This window comes from Lepisosteus platostomus, chromosome 26, assembly GCF_059453375.1.
Source record: "Lepisosteus platostomus isolate fLepPlt1 chromosome 26, fLepPlt1.hap1, whole genome shotgun sequence".
NCBI lineage: Eukaryota > Metazoa > Chordata > Actinopteri > Semionotiformes > Lepisosteidae > Lepisosteus > Lepisosteus platostomus.
Genome location: NC_142636.1, coordinates 11,205,774 through 11,222,624, shown reverse-complemented (window position 1 = coordinate 11,222,624; position 16,851 = coordinate 11,205,774). Strand labels below are relative to the sequence as shown.

At 56.8% G+C, this 16,851-nt stretch overlaps 2 protein-coding genes and 1 long non-coding RNA gene across 4 annotated transcripts in view; 2 read left to right on the top strand and 1 right to left on the bottom strand.

Moving 5' to 3' along the window:
- The window catches only part of ash1l (ASH1 like histone lysine methyltransferase), a 30,006-nt gene extending 29,485 nt beyond the window's left edge, over positions 1-521 (bottom strand). For both annotated transcript variants that reach the window (XM_088620604.1, XM_088620603.1), the window contains exon 1: positions 9-521. In XM_088620604.1, coding sequence (XP_088476730.1) covers positions 9-521 — 513 coding nt within the window. The remainder of the gene's footprint in view (positions 1-8) is intronic.
- Positions 522-3,019: 2,498 nt separating this feature from the next.
- On the top strand, positions 3,020-3,507 carry LOC148640123 (uncharacterized). The gene is made up of 3 exons (XR_015930576.1): positions 3,020-3,152; positions 3,225-3,324; positions 3,386-3,507. It is a non-coding gene; the product is annotated as an uncharacterized LOC148640123 (long non-coding RNA).
- A 2,395-nt stretch (positions 3,508-5,902) lies between these two features.
- Positions 5,903-16,536, top strand: dap3 (death associated protein 3). Its single transcript, XM_088620642.1, has 12 exons — positions 5,903-5,923; positions 8,499-8,723; positions 8,799-8,900; positions 9,899-10,007; positions 10,454-10,546; positions 10,940-11,070; positions 11,653-11,733; positions 11,870-12,028; positions 12,121-12,180; positions 12,628-12,717; positions 12,815-12,932; positions 16,387-16,536. Exons 2-12 carry the CDS (start codon positions 8,502-8,504, stop codon positions 16,470-16,472), a joined length of 1,251 nt encoding a protein of 416 aa, XP_088476768.1. The 5' UTR covers positions 5,903-5,923; positions 8,499-8,501; the 3' UTR covers positions 16,473-16,536.
- Positions 16,537-16,851: the final 315 nt, after the last annotated feature.

Below are 16,851 nucleotides of genomic sequence, written 5' to 3'. Positions count from 1 at the left end.
ATTCTCACCCGTTTGGGCAGGACGCTGGCAGCCAGGGGCCCAGGGACAGATGTTGGGGGCATAGGGGTGGCCACGGAGGAGCAGGGGGGCGGCGGTGGCACGCTGGGGGCGGGACTGTGAGCCCTGTCGTCTGTGGGCACGGCTCTGGGCAGCCCGTGGCTGACGCCCCGCCCGGTCGCCCGGGGGCCCCGGCCCTGCCTGACGGAGGTCTTGATCGCGGGCCGGCACACGTAGTTCTCCAGGATCTTGGGCGGCTTCTTCATGCGCTTGGCCTGCAGCCCGATCTTCAGCTTCACGTTGCCCTCCGAGAAGTTGGTCTCCTTGATGGAGAACTGCTGCGGCTGCTGCTCGCTGCCGCCCCCTGTGGCAGCCTCCGGTACTGCGCCCGGCTCCCCTCGGCTCTCCCGCTCCTCCTCCTTCCCGCCCAGCCCCTCCTTCTCCTGCTCCCCCGGCGGCGCGGCCGGGGGCGGGGGCGGGCCCTCGGGGGCGGCGGCAGGCCCCCCCGGGCTCCTCTGCTCCATGCGCGAAGCTGGGGGGGGGCTGTCGCTGTGGACAGGGCGAGGGGGAGCCGGTCCCAGGCCGCAGGACAGCTGTCGGTCTTGGGAGGGGGGAGAGGGGGAGGGAGGGAGGGAGGGGGAGGGGGGCCGAGGTCTCCCTCTCGCGGGGTCTCTGCTCTCGGCCACACCAGACAGACAGGCAGGCAGACGGACCAGCAGCCCCACGGCAACCTGCAATGACAAGGGGGGGGGGGGGGGAGAGATGGAGAGGGGGGAGTGAGAGACCCCCCAAGGAGCCCTGCACACCAGAGGTCCGCTACCCGGTCCGGGTCGGTTTCCCACGGACAGCTTCGGGCTCGGGTTCGGGTCTGTCTTTTGAAAAGCGAAAACGAATTATTCCGACTCCATGCTGTAAGTTTGTTTCAACGAGAAGACGTTCGTATCTCGTGTCTGTATGTCACTTGTACAATAAACACCCGTCTGCTGGCCTGTGAGGCGCGAGGACGCGGAGGGTAGGTAGAACCAGTCAGGCCTGCGGGGATCTTCGCTGGGCTGACAGCGCGCGCGGGTTGAGCAGGCGCCTACCGCGGTAATCAGCCGTTTCCCCACTTCCAGACGGACTACAGGTCTACAGCACACCAGCCTGCCTCTCCACTGCCCACAGCAGCCCAGCAGGGCAGCGTGAAACTGTGTCCGTGAGAGCCCGCCTGCGTGCCTGTGTGTCCACTCCCTCGAGAGTGACCGATTCCGGGTTCAGGGTTCAAATCTGGCAGTACCATTCAGGCTCGGCCGGGTCGGGTCTCAAGGCCTCGGGTACGGTACCTCTACGGCACACACAGTTCTGTAAACACATCCCCCATGTGCAGAGACAAACTCCTAACACTGTGCAGGGCTGAATGAGGCCAATACCCATTACTAATCAATATACAGCAGAGAGCAATCAAGTACTGGGCACTCCTGAGAAACACTGACCAGAGCTCCTTCCAGCACAAGGCCCTGCTGAGCCCAGAGAAGAGCCCCTCAGCCAGCTGGTCCTGAAGCTCACTGACACCAGCCAGCCTCAGCAACACCAGTCACAGTCAAGCAATCACAGCACAAGCCTGGGACACACACACAACACAACACAAACTGGAATGTTACAGGACCCTAAACAGACAGTACACACAAGCTGAGTATCTGACCCGGGTAAGAGACAGCAAAGAGAAACAGACCCTGACCAGTACAGACTCACTGACCACAGCCTGGACAGAGAAACTGGACACAGACAGACCTGGCTGATCCTGAGAGGATATAATCACTGTCCACAGTCTGTCCACAGACACTGGACACAGACAGACCTGGCTGATCCTGAGAGGACAGACTCACTGACCACAGTCTGTCCACAGACACTGGACACAAGCAGACCTGGCTGTCCAGAGAGGATATAATCACTGACCACAGTCTGTCCACAGACACTGGACACAGGCAGACCTGGCTGTCCAGAGAGGACAGGCTGTGCTCCCACAGAGACAGAGATGCACTTTCTGCTGCACAGTGAGAAATACTCTGGGATTAGACAAACATTCTTCCCTAAAATAACCAACCTTATCCCTGAGTTCCCACACCTGTCGGAACCAGAACAGCTCCCAGTCCTACTGGGAGAGGAAACTCACTCGAGCTTCAGCCCAGTGTGTGATCTCCTGTCACAGAGCTGACCACACAGGCTCGAGACAACACAGTGCTCATGCCACAGAGCTCACCACAACAGGAGACCAGAACAAAGGTAATTTCAAACACACACACAACTCCGCTAACTGTCCCTGACTGGACTCACGTTTCTGTTGTTTGTTGCTCCTGAGTTTCTGTGTTTATGTGTTGATGTTTCATTAATTAAAGAGCACACATTGAAAATTACTATTTCATTGCACTTGTGCATATGAGAAAGTACAGAACTGGACAGTGGAGATGGTACACACTCACACACAAAACTACAGTAACTGTCCCTGAGTGGACAGTGGAGACAACAAACGCACACACAGACTGTCCAGAGCAAACATTACACACACAAAACTACAGTAACTGTCCCTGACTGGACAGTGGAGACAGCACACACACACAGACTGGACAGTGGAGACAGCACACACACAGCTACAGTACAGACTGGACTTTCAAATATAGTGGAATGTTAAAAAGGCAGAAGGACACTGCGGAATACTAGAATACAATTATAATAAAACTAATTTACTGTGAAAAACATTTAAAATCTATAAATGCACTATAATGTAGCAAATCCGTACTAAAGCTGCACTTATACTGCAATAATGAAGAAAACCTGTAATAAAGCAACATCTGAATTATACTATTTGGCAGTACAACTGTAATACAGCTGCAATTACACCACTGCAACTATACTGAACTCTGAGACCGGAAGACAGAAGTACATAATATTGAAACTAAGTTCTTAGTGTCTGATGAATTCTTGTCAGGAATCTTTAATACAACTGTGAAGCAAACTCAAACAACGATCTATCTTGAATATTACCAGACTACTAGATACACAAACGGATCTCAAAACCTGGCAATAACAACATAGGACCCAACATTGAAATAGAAACAGGTGCCGCTGATGGCTGTCTCTGCACTGAGCACACAGGACCAATACTGAGAGACAGACAGGTCTAACTTATGGGACTGTCACTGCACCGAAAACACAGTGAGCACACAGGACCAATACTGAAAGACAGACAGGTCTCACTGATGGGATTGTCACTGCACTGAGAACACAGGACCAATACTGAGAGACAGACAGGTCTAACTGATGGGACTGTCACTGCACTGAGACAGACAGGTCTAACTGATTGGACTGTCACTGCGCTGAAAACACAGGACCAATACTGAGAGACAGACAGGTCTAACTGATGGGACTGTCACTGCACTGAAAACACAGTGAGCACACAGGACCAATACTGAAAGACAGACAGGTCTCACTGATGGGGTTGTCACTGCACTGAGAACACAGGACCAATACTGAGAGACAGACAGGTCTAACTGATGGGATTGTCACTGCACTGGGAACACAGGACCAATACTGAGAGACAGACAGGTCTCACTGACAGGACTGTCACTGCACTGAGAGACAGACAGGTCTAACTGATGGGACTGTCACTGCACTGAGCACACAGTACCAATACCGAGAGACAGACAGGTCTAACTGATGGGACTGTCACTGGACTGAAAACACAGTGAGCACACAGGACCTGAGCACACAGGACCAATACTGAAAGACAGACAGGTCTCACTGATGGGACTGTCACTGCACTGGGAACACAGGAACAATACTGACAGAGACAGACAGGTCTCACTGATAGGATTGTCACTGCACTGGGAACACAGGACCAATAACACAGGACCAATACTAAGAGACAGACAGGTCTCACTAACAGGACTGTCACTGCACTGAGAGACAGACAGGTCTAACTGATGGGAACATCACTGCACTGAGAGACAGACCGGTCTAACTGATGGGACTGTCACTGCGCTGAAAACACAGAAACAATACTGACAGTGACAGACAGGTCTCACTGATGGGAACCTCACCGCACTGAGCACAGAGAACCAATACTGACAGAGACAGACAGATCTCACTGATGGGATTGTCACTGCACTGAGCACACAGGACCAATACTGAGAGACAGACAGGTTTAACTGACAGGAACATCACTGCACTGAGAGACAGACAGGTCTAACTGATGGGACTGTCACTGCACTGAAAACACAGTGAGCACACAGGACCAATACTGAGAGACAGACAGGTCTCACTGTTGGGACTGTCACTGCACTGAAAACACAGTGAGCACACAGGACAAATACTGAGAGACAGACAGGTCTCACTGATGGGACTGTCACTGCACTGGGAACACAGGACCAATACTGAGAGACAGACAGGTCTCACTGATGGGAACATCACTGCACTGAGAACACAGGACCAATACTGGGAGATAGACAGGTCCCCAAGAGAGGGAGAGAGGGAGAGCTGTGCAGGATTGCCGAGAGAGAGACCTTTGCGGGACTGCAGAAAGAGAGACAGCTGTGCGGGATTGCCGAGAGAGAGAGAGAGACAGCTGTGCGGGATTGCCGAGAGAGAGAGACAGCTTTGCAGAACCGCAGAAAGAGAGACAGCTGTGCAGGATTGCCGAGAGAGAGAGACAGCTTTGCAGAACCGCAGAAAGAGAGACAGCTGTGCAAGACCACTGAGAGAGAGAGACAGCTGTGAGGGAGCACTGAGAGAGAGAGACAGCTGTGCAGGATTGCCGAGAGAGAGAGACAACTTTGCGGGACCGCAGAAAGAGAGACAGCTGTGCAGGACCACTGAGAGAGAGAGACAGCTGTGGAGGATTGCAGAGAGAGAGACAGCTTTGCGGGACTGCAGAAAGAGAGACAGCTGTGCAGGACCACTGAGAGAGAGAGACAGCTGTGAGGGAGCACTGCTGTGAGGGAGCACTGAGAGAGAGAGACAGCTATGCAGGATCAATGACAGACAGACAGGAGTGTGGGACCACTGAGGGACAGACAGACAGTGTGAGGGAGACAGAGAGAGGGGAGAGTGCAGAGGCAGGAAGCACAGAAACAGAGCAGCCTGACACGGTGAGGAGAGAGAGATGTAGTAAACAGCACAGACCCCCCCTCTCCTCCCCTCTCTGCACACGCTGTCCTGTGAAATTCAGATACGCCACAACACCCCGGCGCTCAGGTCTGCAGCCGGAGGACAGCCCTCAGACCGCGCCACTGTACGCCTCCCCGGTCCACTCCCCCTTCCTGCCGAACGGCCATGGCACCAGCAGACCCCCGGCCGGCCCGCTGACCCCCGCGAGGTCCGGAGCACGGGGATTCTGTGCGCACACGCACGCTGGTCTTGTTACCACGTTTCCCCTGTACACCTGTCCACGCGTGACGCCTCCCCCCGCCCCCCACCACCTTGCACACTCGGGTGGAGGAGGCCGGGCCGATCCGGCTCGAGCCCCGCACCTGCCCCGCGACCCCCGGCGGGGTGGCGGTGACGTCACTGCGCCGTGGGGCCACTGTGAAAAGAGTTTCGCGGCCCCGCGTGGGGCGCCTGCTCCTGTCAGGAATGACTCCGCTCACTGTCACGGCTGCAGCGTCCCGCAAGAGTTCGCAATTTTTCCTTGCGTGGCTATACTACCACGGACGACAGCGGACGTCGGACGACGCAGCCACCATCCCTGCCCCGCGACCCGTGTTTTATCCACACGGAAATCAGGGCCAGGGGTGCTGGCAGCCGCGAGTGAGCGGACCGCTCGCCCGCACTCCCATCTCGGACCCGGACCCGGAAGGCCCCCCAAAACCAGGAGGTGGGCGACCCCCTTCGCCAGGCGTGAGGCGCTCCGCCCCGGCGCTTCCCCGCTCTCCGGACCCTCCGGCGGTGCCCGGTAGGCGGGGGGGGTGGGGAGAGCAGGCTTGCCCCGCTGGGTCACTCCTCTCGGACCCGGACGGGGCGCTGAGCCGGCCGCCTGGTCCCCCGCTCCACAGTCCAGAGCGCACACTGGCGAAAACAAGTCGCATCGTCCGACAAAACGCGCCGCCTCGTACGTTTCTCTCCGGGCGCAGGGACACGTATGTTTACTGTCTTAATCCCAGCCTGCCCAGCTCCTCGTAAAATGAGGCTACACAGGTAATAACCAGGACTCGGGCTGCTTACGGCGCAGTCCGCGAACAAGCGCCGCTGCCAGGAGGTGAGCAGCAAAGAGGGCTCGTCAAGGGCTACAAATATCCAGATATTTCTTAAATCTGCGTCCCCGACCACATTTTTACCTCGTTTCCAAATCCGAGCGGCGTTCACATTATCAATCCAGCGCCGTCTGAATTAACATCCTCCCATCTGACGGGCTCTGGAAATAATGGCAAAAGACGGCGGCGGTAACAAATCCGGGCTTGATGGGTTATTTTTTTTTCCCCCCACAAATTCCCGGGTTCGGCCCGGAAAGATGCGCGTCCGAGTCGGTGGGACAAGCCCAGGCGGAGGGGGCTCGGCGATCCGGCCGGAGCCACGCAGACACTGTCAGACCCGGGCGCCTCGCCGTCCGAAGAGCCTTCAGCACGAAAATCCCCAATTCCCGCAGAAACACGAGTCATCCGGGAGAGATCCCGGGATAGGCGCAGAAATCCTGGCGTGGCGCTGCCTCACCCTCTGTCCTCTCCCGGTCCCTCCTGCGTCTCGCAGGGACGGCTGGGGTCTGTCATGTTCCGAAGGATTTGGGTATCGTCGGGGCTTTTTTTCCGCTGTCCAACCTTCAATTGGTCCGTGGGCTCGGGTGTGTGTGCGTGTCTGTATATGTATGTGTCGCGTTGTGCGTGGATTTATCTGCGTGTGTGTCCGACAGCTTCTGTTATTCTTGATCCGAATTTCTTCATAGAAAAGGCAAAACTCACCCAAACCAGGAGAGGGTGGGGGGGGGGGGGGGACAACAAAACCCCCACCGACAACAGCGAAAGTCACCACCACGCATACACATACACACACACCCCCCCAAAGAAACTGAAAACGCTGATTGGGGGCACAGAAAAGGCAGCGAAAACGAGCAGCGAAACAAAATGGCGGCCGCGCTGTCGAGCAGCCCCGAAATGGATCTCCCCTCCTCCTCCTCCTCCTCCTCCGGCGCTTAGCGGTCTCCGCCGTGTCTCTCGCCCGCTCCCGGAGTCCCGATCCGGGCTTCCATCTCCGAACCGGGCCCGTGTCCTCGTCGTCTCCCCCTCTCTCTCTCTCTCTTTCTCGCCTCACACTCACGGCACCGGCGCGACCCGCATTTGAAAAAAAGCAGAGGCCGGCATCGGCGGATCGGGATCGATCCTGTCAATACGAGTCCGGGGATTTCTCGGTCAAAGAGGCCGGGGGGGCGGTGTGTGAGTGTTGTGTGTCTGGTGGGGGGGGGGAGGGAGGGGGTACACATACACATACGAGCGCTGTCTGTCCCTCGTTTTTTTTTCGAAATTATTTATTTATTTAGCCCAGCCAAGATGGAATCTCGCATTCCCAGGATGCTGTTCGGGAATGTTCTGCGCTGTCTGGGAGACGAGAGAGAGAGAGAGGGAGGGAGGAATCCTAGCGTGGAAAGTCTCTCCCTCTCTCACACACACGCACGTGTTCTTGCCCCCCAAATATTTATGTATTTCCCCCAAAAAACACGCACCAGAGGATCGTGGCACCCTCCCCTTCACCCTGCGGGCCCGTGGGCACCTTGCGCGTCGTTCCTCGCGCAGAAAACAAACAAGCCCAGGCTCTCCGCGACGCGAGGGAGGGGAGGGTCGCTCCCCAACTGCGCAGGCTCCATGCCCCCAACTCCCACCCCCGCTCTCGGGTAACTCTTCCCCAAACAAAGATGGCGGCACCCATGAGGAAAACACCGTGACCTGTCTTGAGGTTAGCGGAGGATATTTTTTTCTTAACGCAGGGGCTGACTAGGAAGCCCACAGGGCCCCGGAGTGCGACTGATAAAGCTGTGACGGTGTTTTCTTTGATCTGAAAGGAGTGCGACCTTTAGGTAAGGATTTTCGAGAGAATGGATGTTCCTCTGCCTCCGCGCTGTTTCTGCAGTCCGGACGCCTCTGAAAGCATCACCGGAGGATTTAAGAGCGGTCTGGTGAAAAGCAGCCCTATCGGCACCGCCAGTTCACACCTCTGCGTGCTGTATCCACGCAGGGCACGGGAACAGCTTGCGCGGGTGCGGCGATCCGTCTGACCCGCTGTCATGGTTGCCGGTGAGCCGGAGTTGCTCCCGGGTCCGACTCGCGTGTGCGCCAGGCTGCCTTGCTCCTTGGGGTCACCCCACGCGGTGTGTGCGTGTATACTGCGAGCGTGTTCAGCGGTGGACAGCGTTCCACGCGTGCCACCTCTCCGGCTGGTCTTTCCTGTAAATAGGGCCGAGCAGGGGGCAGTCCAGCCCAAGTGCCAGAGCGCCCCCTAGAGGCCGTGTCGGGAGAATAACCCTTGTCTCCGTCTCTGTCCAGATCATGGCTCTGTCCAGGCTGAGCCGGGCCCTGGGCCGCCCGCTGACCGCGAGTGTCTGGCCTTCCTCGCGAGGCCCGCTGGGCGTTGCCGTGGAAACCGAGCCCCGCTCGCTGGCCATGCCCCAGGCCGCCGGGAGCCGCGCGGTCCAGCTGCAAGCCGCCAGTCCGGCAGAGGCAGCGGCCGGTGGCGGCCGGGCCATCTTCAGAACCTCGGAGGCGGACCCGGTGAGTGGCGCCGGTCCGGTGACAGGGCGGCGCTGGCGTCCGATTCCCTGACTGACGGTGTTCCTGTCCGCACAGGGCCAGCACTCCGAGCGGCACGCCGGCCAGTTCTACACACTGCCCCCCGCAGAGGTGAAGACCCTGTTCCCCCACGGCCTGCCACCCCGCTTCCAGCAGCAGGTACAGAGTCTGGGGCTGTGTGTCTGTCCAGGGTGTGAGTGTGTCTGTCCAGTGTGTGAGTGTGTCTGTCCAGGGTGTGAGTCTATACAGTGTGTGAGTGTGTCTGTCCAGTGTGTGAGTCTATACAGTGTGCGAGTGTCTGTCCAGTGTGTGAGTGTCCTGGGTGTGTCAGTCCAGTGTGCGAGTGTGTCTGTCCAGTGTGTGTGTCTATACAGTGTGCGAGTGTGTCTGTCCAGTGTGTGAGTCTATACAGTGTGCGAGTGTGTCTGTCCAGTGTGTGAGTGTCCTGGGTGTGTCAGTCCAGTGTGCGAGTGTGTCTGTCCAGGGTGTGAGTCTATACAGTGTGCGAGTGTGTCTGTCCAGTGTGTGAGTCTATACAGTGTGCGAGTGCCTCTGTCCAGTGTGTGAGTCTATACAGTGTGCGAGTGTGTCTGTCCAGTGTGTGAGTGTCCTGGGTGTGTCAGTCCAGTGTGCGAGTGTGTCCAGTGTGTGTGTCTATACAGTGTGCGAGTGTGTCTGTCCAGTGTGTGAGTCTATACAGTGTGCGTCTATCCAGTGTGCATGTCCTTACAGTGTGCGAGTGTGTCTGTCCAGTGTGTGTGTCTGTCCAGTGTGTGAGTCTGTCCAGTGTGCGAGTGTGTCTGTCCAGTGTGTGAGTGTCCTGGGTGTGTCAGTCCAGTGTGCGAGTGTGTCTGTCCAGTGTGTGTGTCTATACAGTGTGCGAGTGTGTCTATCCAGTGTGCATGTCCTTACAGTGTGCGAGTGCCTCTGTCCAGTGTGTGAGTGTCCTGGGTGTGTCTGTCCAGTGTGCGAGTGTGTCTGTCCAGTGTGCATGTCCTTACAGTGTGCGAGTGTGTCTGTCCAGTGTGCGAGTCTATACAGTGTGCGAGTGTGTCTCTGCAGTGAGCGTCTCTGTCCAGCGTGCGAGTGTCACTGCAGCGTGCGAGTGTGTCTGCAGTGAGCTGCACCTGTATTCACAGTCTCTCTCTCTCTCTCAGATCCAGACGTTCAATGAGGCGTGTGTGATGGTGCGGGAACCGGCGCTGGAGCTGATTGGATACCTGAAGCGGGCCGATTACTCCCAGCTCAGCCTGCGCTACGTGCTCTGTATCCTGCACTACCCCCCGGCACAGACAGGGGGAGCTCTGACACTCTCACTGGTGCTGCCCCTGTGCTGTCCGGCTCCTGTTTCTGCCCCAGTGTTGCTGCCACTGTACTGTCTATCTCCTGTTTTTACCCCAGTGTTGCTGCCCCAGTGCTGTTCAGTCCCTGTTTCTGCCCCAGGATAGCCCAGTCCCTGTTTCTGCCCCAGTGTTGTTGCCCCTGTGCAGTTCAGTCCCTGTTTCTACCCCAGTGTTGCTGCCCCAGTGCTGTTCAGTCCCTGTTTCTGCCCCAGGATAGCCCAGTCCCTGTTTCTGCCCCAGTGTTGTTGCCCCTGTGCAGTTCAGTCCCTGTTTCTACCCCAGTGTTGCTGCCCCTGTGCTGTTCGGTCTCTGTTGCTGCCCCAGTGCCCTGAGCGGCCGGTGTGCCTTTCCTTGACCGCTGTGTGTGAGATGGGGAGAAGGGCAGTGGGAAGACTCTGTCTCTGTGTCACGCTCTGCACTACTGCAGCTCACAGGGATGGGTGATCCTGCACGTTCCTGATGGTGAGAGCTCTGCTGCGCGCCGCTCGCCCTCTCTCACTCTCACACTGCACACATACTCTTCTCACACTCTCACTCCCTCACACTGCGCACACCCCCACTATTCCTGCATCACTCTCTCACCACACACCCTCACTGCTGTGGTACCTCCTACACCACACACACACTCTCTCACTCTGTGCACACCCCCACTACTCCTGTATCGCTCTCTCACCCTCACTGCAGTGGTACCTCTCTCACCACACACACCCCCACTCTCTCACCACACACCCTCACTGCTCTGAAACCTCTTACACCACACACACACACTCTCTCACCACACATCACACTCACTGCTCCTGTGCCCATCTCACTGCAGACACCCTCACTCTCCCTCTCTCCCTGTCTCCCTGCCAGCTCACCTCTGGGTGAAGAATTGCCGTGAACTCTTACCCTCCTCTTCCCGCCCCTCTCGCTTCGATCAGCCAATCCAGGCCTCGCAGTGGCTTCGCAACTTCCGGGTCACCAACGAGCGCTTCCTGTCGCAGGTATAGCATCTATATTTCAGAATAATTCCTTACACGTACACGGCACATGTCTGGACACTCCACTCAAAGCGCTTTACGGGTCGCGGGGACCCCCCTCCACCAGGGTGCAGCCCCACCTGGACGATCCGATGGCAGCCATGGTGCACCAGTACACTCCCAACACACCAGCTCTCAGTGGGGAGGAGAGCAGAGTGATGAAGCCAGTTCAGAGAGGGGGGTTATTAGGAGGCCATGATGGGTAAAGGCCAGGGGGAACACCCCTACTCTTTTCGAGAAACGCCCTGGGATTTTTAATAACCACAGACAGGACCTCGGTTTTATGCCACATCTGAAGGTTGGCACCATTTTTTACAGTATAGTGTCCCCGTCACTATAATGGGGTATTAGGACCCACACAAAGTGCCCCCTACTGGCCCCACTAACAGCTCTTCCAGCAGCAGCCTTAGCTTTCCCAGGAGGTCTCCCACCCAGGTACTGGCCAGGCTCACACTGCTGCTGTGAGCTGCTGGCTGCTGGTGTAGGACAGGACAGGCAGGGCTGTGGTTCCCACCTGTCACACCCCCCCTCTTCCCTTCTGGGCAGATCAAGACGACTCGGCGGTACGTGTGGAGTAAGAGGGAGAGCACCGACGCCGGCCGGCCACTAGGGGAGCTGGTGGACCAGGTGAGGCTGGGGTACCCCGTGGGGCAGCTGGGGGGGGGGGGACAGCGTGCGGGACGAGCTGAGCGAGCAAGCTCTCTCTCTCTCTCTCTCTCTCTCTCTCTCTCTCTCTCTCTCTCTCTCTCTCCCCGCACCGCAGGGCCTGACCCGCGTCAAGAGCAGCAGCGACGTGGCCTCCGCCCTGATGAGGGAGCTGCGCGGCCAGTGTGGGGGCGGGGCGTTCCGGCTGGCGGTGGCGGTGGACGGGGTCAACGCGCTCTGGGGCCGCACCGCGCTGCGCAAGGAGGACAAGAGCCCGGTACGGCCCTCCCCCCCCCCCCTCTTCCGTGCCCCACTCCTCTCCTCCTGCCCCCGACCGCGGCGTTTGAACCCTCGCCTCTCTCTCCCCAGGTGGCCCCCGAGGAGCTGACCCTGGTCCACAACCTGAGGAAGATGCTCAGAAATGACTGGGTGAGCGCTGAGCACTTCGCATTGTCTTCACTCTGAATTCAGATCCCATTCCCACTGGATTCACACGGCATTCAGATCCCATTCCCACTGGATTCACACGGCATTCAGATCTCCTTCCCACTGGATTCACACGGCATTCAGATCCCATTCCCACTGGATTCACACGGCATTCAGATCTCATTCCCCCAGGATTTATACGGCATTCAGATCCCATTCCCCCGGGTTTCACACCATCTTTGCTGTGAATTCGGATCCCGTTCACACTGGATTCACATTGGCTCCGAAATCCGTTTTGATGTTAACGGTGTAAAAGATAATTCTTATTGAATTGAAGTAAAATGTATTCACCCTGCCTTTAGTCAGGATTCACACTGAATTTAGTTTGGTTTTAAACTTGAAATTGAAATTGATGCAGTGCTGATACTGGATCTCTCTCTGTCCCTTCAGTGCGGAGGGGCTGTCATCACCACGGTGACCCACACTGGCTCACTCTACACCCCCCGGTCCGCATACCTGCCCCAAGAGCTCCTGGGAAAGGTCAGAGGTCACTCTTGCGTTTTCAGACCTGCCTCTCGGGTGAGCACGGAGGCCAGGGGAGCTGACCGTGTCTGTCCTCTCCCGCTCTGTCCTCCAGGAGGGGTTCGAGGCCCTGGAGCCCTTCGTCCCCGTGCCAGTGTCCGTGTACAGCCAGAAGGAGTTCGAGAGCTGCTATCAGTACTACCTCGACCGGCGCTGGTTACAGCACCCACACAGTACGCCCCGCCTGCCGCTGGCGTGACCCCACGAGTGTGTGTGTGCAGGATGTGCAGGGTGTGAGTGTGTATGCAATGTGGATGGTATTTCTTCCCTGACTCTGTGTGTGTGCAGTGTGGCTGGTGTCTCTTCCCTGGCTGTGTGTGCAGTGTGTGAGTGTGTGTGCAGTGTGGCTGGTGTCTCTTCCCTGGCTGTGTGTGCAGTGTGTGAGTGTGTGTGCAGTGTGTCAGTGTGTGTGCAGTGTTGCTGGTGTCTCTTCCCTGGCTGTGTGTGCAGTGTGTGAGTGTGTGTGCAGTGTTGCTGGTATCTCTTCCCTGGCTGTGTGTGCAGTGTGTGAGTGTGTGTGCAGTGTTGCTGGTGTCTCTTCCCTGGCTGTGTGTGCAGTGTGTCAGTGTGTGTGCAGTGTTGCTGACATCTCTTCCCTGGCTGTGTGTGCAGTGTGTCAGTGTGTGTGCAGTGTTGCTGGTGTCTCTTCCCTGGCTGTGTGTGCAGTGTGTCAGTGTGTGTGCAGTGTTGCTGGTATCTCTTCCCTGGCTGTGTGTGCAGTGTGTGAGTGTGTGTGCAGTGTTGCTGGTGTCTCTTCCCTGGCTGTGTGTGCAGTGTGTCAGTGTGTGTGCAGTGTTGCTGACATCTCTTCCCTGGCTGTGTGTGCAGTGTGTCAGTGTGTGTGCAGTGTTGCTGGTGTCTCTTCCCTGGCTGTGTGTGCAGTGTGTCAGTGTGTGTGCAGTGTTGCTGGTATCTCTTCCCTGGCTGTGTGTGCAGTGTGTGAGTGTGTGTGCAGTGTTGCTGGTGTCTCTTCCCTGGCTGTGTGTGCAGTGTGTGAGTGTGTGTGCAGTGTTGCTGGTATCTCTTCCCTGGCTGTGTGTGCAGTGTGTCAGTGTGTGTGCAGTGTGGCTGGTGTCTCTTCCCTGGCTGTGTGTGCAGTGTGTGAGTGTGTGTGCAGTGTGGCTGGTGTCTCTTCCCTGGCTGTGTGTGCAGTGTGCAGTGTGCAGTGTGCAGTGTGCAGTGTGTGAGTGTGTGAGTGTGTGAGTGTGTGAGTGTGTGAGTGTGTGAGTGTGTGAGTGTGTGAGTGTGTGAGTGTGTGTGCAGTGTGTGAGTGTGTGTACAGTGTTGCTGGTATCTCTTCCCTGGCTGTGTGTGCAGTGTGTGAGTGTGTGTGCAGTGTGGCTGGTGTCTCTTCCCTGGCTGTGTGTGCAGCGTGTGAGTGTGTGTGCAGTGTTGCTGGTGTCTCTTCCCTGGCTGTGTGTGCAGTGTGTGTGCAGTGTGTGTGCAGTGTGTGTGCAGTGTGTGGAGTGTGTGAGTGTGTGAGTGTGTGAGTGTGTGAGTGTGTGAGTGTGTGAGTGTGTGAGTGTGTGAGTGTGTGCAGTGTGTGCAGTGTGTGCAGTGTTGCTGGTATCTCTTCCCTGGCTGTGTGTACAGTGTTGCTGGTGTCTCTTCCCTGGCTGTGTGTGCAGTGTGTGAGTGTGTGTGCAGTGTGGCTGGTGTCTCTTCCCTGGCTGTGTGTGCAGTGTGTGTGCAGTGTGTGTGCAGTGTGTGTGGAGTGTGTGGAGTGTGTGAGTGTGTGAGTGTGTGCAGTGTGTGCAGTGTTGCTGGTATCTCTTCCCTGGCTGTGTGTACAGTGTTGCTGGTGTCTCTTCCCTGGCTGTGTGTGCAGTGTGTGAGTGTGTGTGCAGTGTGTGCAGTGTGTGCAGTGTGTGCAGTGTGTGCAGTGTGTGCAGTGTGTGAGTGTGTGTGAGTGTGTGTGGAGTGTGTGAGTGTGTGCAGTGTGGCTGGTGTCTCTTCCCTGGCTGTGTGTGCAGTGTGTGAGTGTGTGTGCAGTGTGTGAGTGTGTGTGCAGTGTGGCTGGTGTCTCTTCCCTGGCTGTGTGTGCAGTGTGTGAGTGTGTGTGCAGTGTTGCTGGTATCTCTTCCCTGGCTGTGTGTACAGTGTTGCTGGTATCTCTTCCCTGGCTGTGTGTGCAGTGTGTCAGTGTGTGTGCAGTGTTGCTGGTGTCTCTTCCCTGGCTGTGTGTGCAGTGTGTCAGTGTGTGTGCAGTGTTGCTGGTATCTCTTCCCTGGCTGTGTGTGCAGTGTGTCAGTGTGTGTGCAGTGTGTGAGTGTGTGTGCAGTGTGGCTGGTGTCTCTTCCCTGGCTGTGTGTGCAGTGTGTGAGTGTGTGTGCAGTGTTGCTGGTGTCTCTTCCCTGGCTGTGTGTGCAGTGTGTCAGTGTGTGTGCAGTGTTGCTGGTGTCTCTTCCCTGGCTGTGTGTGCAGTGTGTCAGTGTGTGTGCAGTGTTGCTGGTGTCTCTTCCCTGGCTGTGTGTGCAGTGTGTGAGTGTGTGCAGTGTGTGAGTGTGGCTGGTGTCTCTTCCCTGGCTGTGTGTGCAGTGTGTGAGTGTGTGAGTGTGTGAGTGTGTGAGTGTGTGAGTGTGTGAGTGTGTGCAGTGTGTGTGCAGTGTGTGTGCAGTGTGTGTGCAGTGTGTGAGTGTGTGTGCAGTATTGCTGACATCTCTTCCCTGGCTGTGTGTGCAGTGTGTGAGTGTGTGTGCAGTGTTGCTGGTGTCTCTTCCCTGGCTGTGTGTGCAGTGTGTGAGTGTGTGTGCAGTGTGTCAGTGTGTGTGCAGTGTTGCTGGTGTCTCTTCCCTGGCTGTGTGTGCAGTGTGTGAGTGTGTGTGCAGTGTTGCTGGTATCTCTTCCCTGGCTGTGTGTACAGTGTTGCTGGTGTCTCTTCCCTGGCTGTGTGTGCAGTGTGTGAGTGTGTGTACAGTGTTGCTGGTGTCTCTTCCCTGGCTGTGTGTGCAGTGTGTGAGTGTGTGCAGTGTGTGAGTGTGGCTGGTGTCTCTTCCCTGGCTGTGTGTGCAGTGTGTGCAGTGTGTGCAGTGTGTGCAGTGTGTGCAGTGTGTGCAGTGTGTGAGTGTGTGAGTGTGTGCAGTGTGTGAGTGTGTGTGCAGTGTTGCTGACATCTCTTCCCTGGCTGTGTGTGCAGTGTGTGAGTGTGTGTGCAGTGTTGCTGGTGTCTCTTCCCTGGCTGTGTGTGCAGTGTGTCAGTGTGTGTGCAGTGTTGCTGGTATCTCTTCCCTGGCTGTGTGTGCAGTGTGTGAGTGTGTGTACAGTGTTGCTGGTATCTCTTCCCTGGCTGTGTGTGCAGTGTGTGAGTGTGTGTGCAGTGTGGCTGGTATCTCTTCCCTGGCTGTGTGTGCAGTGTGTGAGTGTGTGTGCAGTGTTGCTGGTGTCTCTTCCCTGGCTGTGTGTGCAGTGTGTCAGTGTGTGTGCAGTGTTGCTGGTGTCTCTTCCCTGGCTGTGTGTGCAGTGTGTCAGTGTGTGTGCAGTGTTGCTGGTATCTCTTCCCTGGCTGTGTGTGCAGTGTGTGAGTGTGTGTGCAGTGTTGCTGGTGTCTCTTCCCTGGCTGTGTGAAGTGTGTGAAGTGTGTGAAGTGTGGCTGGTGTCTCTTCCCTGACTCTGTGTCTCCCCCTGCAGGCCGCACAGAGGAGGGCAAGAAGGAGCTGATTTTCCTCTCCAGCAGGAACCCCTCGGTGCTGGAGAGGCTCTGTGGCTTCCTGTGACGTCTCTGACCGTTTGGCGCTGTGTTGTATCTGAATGACTTTGTAATAAAATGTTTAAAAGCCATCAGCACTGTGAACTGTGTGTTGGGGGGGGGTGAGGGTGCGACTCACAGTTCGGGAGCTCGAATCGGAGGATCTTACCTCGAACAGTCTCTGTCCCTGTCCTCTCTGTTCCTGTCCGCACCCCTTCTGCCTTCCTCCTGCTCAGGAAGAGAGAATCCAGAGAAACGTCACCAGTCTGTAGTTTTCACCACCAGCCTGCTGCTCCGACTGCGGTCCTCTACATGTGCCCCAGGCTCGTTTACATACTGTGGGGGACGGGGCCTTGTCGTGCTACACCACAGAGCTCTGGAATTCTTTCCCCAGGGGTCTCGGACAG